This window comes from Pyrus communis, chromosome 12, assembly GCF_963583255.1.
Source record: "Pyrus communis chromosome 12, drPyrComm1.1, whole genome shotgun sequence".
NCBI lineage: Eukaryota > Viridiplantae > Streptophyta > Magnoliopsida > Rosales > Rosaceae > Pyrus > Pyrus communis.
Window position 1 is genome coordinate 13,367,739 of NC_084814.1, and position 8,863 is coordinate 13,376,601.

The following is an 8,863-nucleotide window of genomic DNA, read 5'->3' on the forward strand; positions in this document are numbered from 1 at the left end:
CTATATATAAAGGGCAAAGATTATTTTTTAAGCTATCTCATATAAATGTTATATGCTTAATTGATAAGTTCCAGGAATATGTAATTGGGAGAATGTGATCTAAAGAAGTTAGATTCATGAGACCATTCTTTTCTTATACATATCCTAAACATTCTGATGCCAATTGGGCATTGACAATCCATTAAGATCAGTACGTGCTATGCCTTCTCTTAGAGAGAGTGACTAGTCTCGAGTCATTGGTATGACTGACACCAACACAAGTATGTAGGTGCTTAATGGAGAATGAGTCCACTAAACACAATCAACAAGGAGTTCTCATACTCATGTCACATGAGAAACTCATGGTTGGGATAATGCAAAGTAGTCCTTTGACCTGAGGCATCATAGTTGTCTTGTGGTTGGGTCTTTAATCTTTAGCTATGTCAAAGTCACTCCGTCAAAGGATGTCCAAGGCATAGTTGGGGTTAAGCCACTTAGCCATGGAGGCAAGCGAATGCACAACAACGGATCTCTAATCTTTAAATCGTTTGAGGGAGATACTCTATGATATGATTAAGAATTTCTGGCCAGAGTATGAATGAGATTTATGAAAAACAGACATTCAGTAAAAAGTTGTTAATTAGCCCATGTGGGCAGGTTTTAAGTTGCATGCCTAGCTTGCTAGAAATTCGCACGCAAGGTTGACTAGACAACTAAGCTAATCAAAATGTAACAGGAATATAGATGTGAAACGCACATGCATGAACAAACCTTTTAAAGTGAGATATGCCACATCCTTGAATATTTCTCCCTAACAGACACAGCCCATAAGCAAAGAATAGCCTAAAGCAAGATTGAGCATGTGGTACAATTACAATGTCAAAAAGGAATTCCAGATCTAAAAGTCTAGACATCACAGCTTACTTTTCCATTGAGCTAAAAAGGTGAAACAGTTTGGTGCAAGGAAAGGGTGGAATACTTTGGTCAGGGAAAGAGTGACATACTTTGGGAAAGGAAAGAGTGAAATACTCTGGGAAGATAGTTGTTATGGAGTTGGGCTAATGACAGTGCACGACTGAAATAACGTGCAAGGAAATATCTCATTTGCTTACCTAGCATGGGATCACTCTATGTTGGGCTTAGACTTTGGTACTCCCAAGTAAGCTGAAGTTTCAAATATCAAAGAGTTTTCTATGAGCCTTGTGAACCTTAGCGTATGATATAAATTGGATTTAGCACGAAATAGTATGTATCTTATAGAATGTCTGGGCTTCAATCCTCTTGAGCCTTGCGTGAAGTTTTTGGACCCCAACAATATTTAATTTAAATTATAGTGAATTGACTTTGGTACTCCCAAGTAAGCCAAAGTTTCAAATATCAGAGTTTTCTATGAGCCTTGTGGACCTTAGCATATGATATAAATTGGATTTAGCACAAAATAGTATGTATCATATAGAATGTCTGGGCTTCAATCCTCTTAAGCCTTGCGTGACGTTTTTGGACCCCAACAATATTTAATTTAAACTATAGTGAATTTAAATTATTGCTTAACACATTATGAGGCTAAACTCACATCTCCCCTTTAATGTAGATAATATCGTTTGTTCAAAATATTTAAAAAAAAAATTACATTAATTGATTTAATTATATTAATTTTAAAAAATATTGACAATGTAAAAAATTATTAAAGTACATTAAAAGTGAAATTTTCGTACAATTATTCATATACTATACGTTTAACTGTTTTACTTAAAAATTATTTTGGGTGCACACGAAAAATCACGTACGGCCATCATGAAGCTTTGTAGAACTGCTGTTGCAGATTTTTCAAGGTGTAAACTTTTATTATCAAGAATGTTGAATTTGAGATCATCATCATCAACATCGTCATCCTACGGATTTTGGCCACTTCGCCGTCTTTTAGGTGGCCCGATGAACAAATCCGTCTCGACATCCATATTTGGTGTCTGGGGCAGGAATACTCCATGATCATCTCCATGCTTGCTTGTTCTTGAAGCACGAAGTGGTTGCATGCTACACTGAATCAATTAATAGTCATACATAAACAATTAAGTATATATTTGAAATTTTTATCCTTTCATAAAATGGTAGTTTGACTATTCCCAAGTATATTTAGATTAGGTTTTGATTCTGATTTTGATTAGGCTTATTATACCTATAAAAATGTACCAAGAATAATATAGTTACCAAAATTAACACCTATATATCTAATGTCAACTTCCAATAAAGATACTCAATCTTATTCAAACTCAACAATTAACTTTCTAGTCAATTTATGATGCTACATATGTGGCAATATATATAAGATGTTTATATTATCATATTTACAGTTCAACGACATAACTTAACCATAATAACAGAAGCCTTTATGCCTGTCCAATTGATTCACTTGTAGATATTGGAGATCATGAACCCTAGATTCAAAGTCGACAATTAACTTTCTAATCAATTTATGATGCTATATACATGGCAATATAAGATGTTTATATGTTTACAATTCGACAACATAACTTAACCATGATAACAGTAGCCTTTATGCATATCCAATGGATTCACTTGTAGATATTGGAGATCATGAACCCTAGTTGAAAGTGGCCAAGAATTGCATTAACTAGGATGTGTATACAATGTTGATGTTCAACGTTTATGAGAGAATCTGAAGCATTACCATTTCCCACAGCCTTGTATTTTGTTGCAATAGCTTTTTCTCCTGATCATGGGAAGTTTAAGAACACGGCATATCAACTTTTTCAGACAAATAGAGGCATATGCACGCGAATAATAATATATAACGGAAACTTCTACTGGTAATTACCTCTTCCTTCAGCTTATCAATCTGCTCCGTCAGTAACTGACTCTGATAAAGGAAAAACAAAGTGCATTACATGTTAGTAGCTTATAGTAATGATTCAAATTATATCCTATAGAGGGAAAGTTCATGTTTCAGTCTAAATTCAATTGGCAATATTGGGGATTGACTCAATTCTCCCTTAATTTTCGATGTGGGATTCATTCTCAGCATACACCCTGACGCCACGTAAGAGGCATTTTAATCTTAACATGTAGGCAACACAGGTTGAAAGAAGTTAAGGTTACACCCTAAAACCAATTGACAATAATAGAAGTAGCCCAACTGTTTATACGACACGTATGTTTGTAATTCACTGGTGTGAGATTTACACTTCAAATACATAATACACACATAATATATGTATAACTTTTTTTGCCAAACATCATATATGTATAACATATGTATAACTTAAACCTTTAACATTTTGAACTTCTACTAATTAATTATCTTTTCTCTGCTATCCGGAATGATTGTTATATCAAGTCCACTGAATTGATGACCTATTTATTAATGCAAAATATAAAGAAATCCTGTATAAGCAGACCAAGAGAAGGAAAAAGAATGCATATAAATAGATCTACTAATTAATTATCTTTTCCCTGCCATCCGGAATGATTGTTATATCAAGTCCACTGAATTGATGACCTATTTATTAATGCAAAATATAAAGAAATCCTGTATAAGCAGACCAAGAGAAGGAAAAAGAATGCATATATATAGAACTCCTATAAATTAATCTGTACCCTTTTGGCCCTAATTTTTGTTAAGCTTCGCTCCAGTTGATTCTCTATCCGATGTAGTTCCTCCATGGAACATGATTCCAAATCATTACCTAACAGCTTCCTACACCATACGTATAGCATTTATCAACAATCTCCGACGAAAATGAAAATCTGATTGCAGTACAACACTAATTAAAACAAGCTTAAAATACAAATTTCCAGTTGAGCATTGAGTTGAACCGTTTAGAAGCTTCAATACACTCGATCTTTTTTGCCAAGGTTTGAGCGTCATCCTTCTCATGCTGCATGCAGTCCAAAAATTGCCAGAAATTTAGTAACGTTTATCCTGCATGCAGGTCTTAAAAGGAATTGCTTTTGATAAAAGAAGATATGAAATAATTAGCCCTTTCAGGATAGTTATTTCTCTTGCGGACTCAACTGTGTTTTTTACTTTAATGATTTGAATCGTCGAATTTTAAGGTTTTATACACCAATAGTTCTCCAAAAAGGGAAAAAAAACCAATTATATAGCAGCTGGAATAATTTATATTTTAATTGAATAAAAGGATGGATAGAACCAGTGTGCAGTGGCAGATACCTCCATATCTTCTTCAAATGCTTTAGTGGTAAGATGGCCTGCATCCTTCACTCTCATTTGGTAACGGTCTAGTGTGTTGTTGATACTGAAAGCACAACAAGAGATAAGAATACCACCAACTGTGCTAAGATTTATTTTCCATATTATCCATACAGATTCAAATTATAGGCAACTATAAACCCAGATAAAAGTTTAAAGAAGAGGGGTTGGGGGGGGGGGGGGGGGGGGGGAGGGAGAGGGGGGGCGGGGTGTGGACGATAGATTTATGTGTATTCGTGACAAGCCATGACGTGGTGATTGGAGCTTGAGATTAAAAGCTAATAAGATGACTAAGTACTACGTGTAAATAATTATACATTGAAGAAAGTTAAGGTTCCACCATAAAATGAATTAGTAATATAGAGTAGCTCAATTACTTATAAGCATAGGCAATGTCCCTTCTTTCCCTGATGTGGGATTAATACTCTCATCAAGCCACTTTATGTTTGGCAAATTTTCAAGCCTAACACATGGACAATACAAATTGGATGACGTAGGACAACTTACCATGATACCATGAAGAAAGTTAAGGTTCCACTATAAAATCAATTGGCAATATGAGAGTAGCTCAATTAGTTATAAGCACATGCAAAGTTTGTTCTTCTCCAATGTGGAATTGATAATCTCAACATAGATTGAGATATATCGAGTATGGAAAGTGATGACCTATTATATTTATGTGATTGAGTCAAAGGCAAGTCAGGTCAGGAGTGCTAGTAGTGAAGTTATGCAGATGGTTTTTTAACAAGGTTAAACCACATTTACAATGATTTAAGAAATTAAATGTTAGATAAAGTTGAAGGCCATGCTAAATTAAAGGAAGAAAAAAAACTCTAAATCTCTCTGAAAGGAGATGTACTATAAACTCAACCAATTTATCGTTCTTATATCCAGATCCTTACAAGTGCCACCTTCTAAGAGGAGATTCACTTTATAGTTGGTGACTGAGTTGTAACAACCTGTTTGGAATGTGTTTAGAAAAGGCTTATATAAGGCAACACTCCCTAAAACTCAACACAAGTCTTAATCTCCTGAAACACAAAATGTGTCTCATTATGTCCCCTAACGTTAAAATCTATTAACAGGTCCGATAAAATTGTTTATGTGGCACAAATAGGTCCCATTGTAGCTGAGATGTGTCATTTGTGCTAGGGGAACAATTTTAACTATTTTACTAATGGATTTTGACGATCTATATGGGAAAAATTGAGACAGAGTTGATTTAAGAGAGTTAGGTATAAAACCTTTTGAAAATGAGGGGGTTCTTAGATAGATATAATAAGATGTACTCAAAAATTAAAATTGAATGAAACTGTCAAATTTTCCCAATTAATTGTTTACCATTTATATTATTTAGGATTATTACTCTCAAGTAATCAAACTAGTTGTGTGTGGAGACCAAGCTTTAGCGTACTATTATTCCACATATGTATATATAATGGAAAAATTAGTATCCGGTCCCTAGTTACTAATGTTCATTAACTAAAACATTATTAGTTTTTAGATTTTGATCTAAGTCTCTAGCATTAATGTAATAATGAATTTACACATTAGTTACATAATTCTTTTAAATAAAATTTAACAATTAATTTAGAATTTTAATACTCACACCTTTATTAAACGTCTAACTAATTTTCAATTCAAAACATTTTCAAAATAAATAAATAAATTAGAATAAGTTGGTACCCATTAGCTTTTTTCAAAAATGTTTTCAACTTTTTAATCTTATATGTAACCATTCATGTAATTTTTTCAAATTTTTAATTTTAAAATGTACTCATTTTTAAATATACCAATTTGTTATATTTTTATATAAAATCTATTCAATTTTTTTCTAATCCATTTTTAAACTTATATGGTTAAATTCTTTTTGCTTTGATTTGAGAATGTATCCATGTCATGTTTAATCGAAGAAATTTACTGATGTTATTAAGCCTAATATCTTTTCTTTTTTTTTTATTTTTTTCTTTTTTGTGATTTTGAAGAATGTACCCATGTTTTGGTACAATAATTTTTTGGTTAATTTTGATGAATGTACCCATATTTATACACACACACACACACAATAGTATATTTATATTTTAATATTTTTAATCTCATTAATATAAACAACTATAAATTTCATTTTTCAATTTAAAAAATATAGTCACATACATAGAAAGAAATCATCACATTAATTTCAGGGACTTCGATCAAAAATTGAAAACCAACAAGGTTTCAATCAAAGAACATTCATAACTAGAGATTGCATTCAAAGTCTCCCATATATAATGTTTGAAAACCTAAACATACAATTTTTTTTTTTTTTTTGATGAAAATAACAAAAAATATCGTACTCTTGTAAGCTTCTTAGTACACATCGTTAACAACATTTAACGTCATGCGTGCACAGGGCTTGTAGCTCAAGTATTTAAGAGTATTCACCCATGTACAAAAGGCCTTAAGTTCGACCCTCCCTAACCCTGCATCGGCCTTATCCATATTTCAATAATGGTAATAATAATGATCTTAATTCTCTTATCCTAATTAAGCATACAACTATGATAAAATGAAGATAGTAAATAGTGTTTTTTTACAATTTTTAGTTTGAACACATTCTAGTCAATTTTAATTTTTGGTACATCTATCCCTATAGGCTAATATTAAAGTTGGAAAATTTGTTTGAACACATTTGTAATAGTTTGCCCATTATTTCTCAATCACAAATATGATTCTCTTAGCAACAGTACTGTAGGTATATCCATCTCCACTTCTTAAGATTAAGAAGATGCAAGCATTTACTAATCTTTTAATTTGATTGAGCATAAATGTTGGTCAGAAATCAATCACATCTTATACTTCAAACAAGATTATTCATTTAACTCAAGCATACAGTCCTTATATAGTGGAGGAGAGATTCTCTCGTATCGTTAATAATTTATTATGTGTGTCAATCGTCATTAATATGTAGTGAATTTTTGAAAGCATTACAAGTACTTAGTAGACGACGTCATCACTAAAACTAAAACTTAAAACCTAGTTGCATAATTACAAAATCCTCCGGTAATAGATACTAGGAACAGCGACCCCTTCATTTTTAAGTACTAATCAGTATATAAAATGAAGAGGCCAGGAACTAAAGCTATATATTACTCAGAGGTCCCTCGGATAGACCAAAATTCCAAGTTTATTTGTCAATTATTCCACCTAAAGTTATATAAATCAAGTATTTTTGTTTTCTTTGTTAGGGTTAATTACATGTCACTGATTTAGATTCAGTAAATATCCACAGAAAAAACAAAGATCCTATAAACAATAAGTAATTAACAAATAAAATATAATATTGTCAAATCTTATGACAAATTTAACTATAAAACTTCCATTTATTTAATAAAATCTTCATCTTATGATCAGTTATAGATCATGTGAATATATGTATTTACTAAATAATACATATATCAGAAACTACACATCTCAAAGATTTCCTTTTTCTTGTTCAAATATTTCTTGAAACAAATGTGGTGAGTGAAAGGTCTATAACAGGAGAGAGAAAAGGAAACCGAATTAAAACCCAGAATACTTTTAACCCAAACCGATGAACAAAATTACCACAAAATATTTGAATCAGAAAAGAGGGGAAATTAAAGAAGCTTAATTTTATGAATTTGGTCTATAAACAGTAATTACACACACACACACACATAAAGCCTGAGATATGTTTGGTCTAGACTTTTCCAATATATTTGGTATAGACTTTTCCCTATCTATATTGCTACACGTACTACACAAGAAGCAGCTTTCTGCACCGATTAAAATCAAAATCTGAAATTAAATTAACTATAAAACCATCTTAAAATGCCTAATTTAGAAACAAAACAAAACAAAAATATTATGGTTTTGTTCTAAAAGATAAACGTACCTAGAGCTGGAAAACTCGTAGAGCTTCCCTCTTGCGGAGAAGACAACAAGTGCAACTTCTGCATCACACAGAACTGAAAGCTCAAAGGCTTTCTTCATCAACCCATTTCTTCTCTTCGAAAAGGTCACTTGCCTGCTCGCTGTGTCTTCTATGCGCTTCATCTGCGTCTTCCCCCTCACCATTTTCTCACCTTAATCGAATTCCGGGACAAACCGGAAGTCGATTTCCTGGAAAATCTCAAGCAACAACAAGAAAAAGGGTTTCTAAATATGGAAAGGGGGCAGACAAGAAACCCTAGAAACAAATTACGAGGAGGAAGAAGATGAATAAAGATTTAAAGATATAAAGTACCCATACAAAAAGAAAATTAAGATTGATTGATTTGTTCTACTTTTTTCTTTTCCTTTTTAGGTCCAAAGTATTTAACGAGAACCCTATGAATGTATAATAGAGGTATATTTCTGGAAATATAAAAAGCCTGGAATAAAATGAAAAGGGAAAGGAGGTTATAAGTTTTGAACCTAATCTACTCTTCCTCCTTTCTTTTTTTGGTAATTAATGTACACCTCCCCAAAAAGTTAAAAACAAGGGAATACTTGCCCAGCCTACGCATGTGACCCACTTACTATTTCTTCACCCAATGCTAAAATGATTAAAAGATAAAGATATGCTATTCGCACATATTTTTCTAATTTACAACTCTCAAATCGGTTGAATTATTAATTATCAAAAGTTAAAAATTAAAAAATAAATAA

General features: G+C 32.2%; 1 protein-coding gene across 1 annotated transcript; it reads right to left on the reverse strand.

Annotated features, from left to right (window-relative positions):
- Positions 1-1,652: 1,652 nt before the first annotated feature.
- LOC137711418 (agamous-like MADS-box protein AGL19) lies at positions 1,653-8,568 on the reverse strand. Its single transcript, XM_068450656.1, has 7 exons — positions 8,109-8,568; positions 4,172-4,256; positions 3,814-3,875; positions 3,595-3,694; positions 2,816-2,857; positions 2,669-2,710; positions 1,653-2,018 (listed from the first exon to the last, which is right to left on the reverse strand). The coding sequence occupies exons 1-7, from the start codon at positions 8,288-8,290 to the stop codon at positions 1,872-1,874; spliced, it is 660 nt and encodes a 219-aa protein (XP_068306757.1). The 5' UTR covers positions 8,291-8,568; the 3' UTR covers positions 1,653-1,871.
- Between the last annotated feature and the right edge of the window lie 295 nt (positions 8,569-8,863).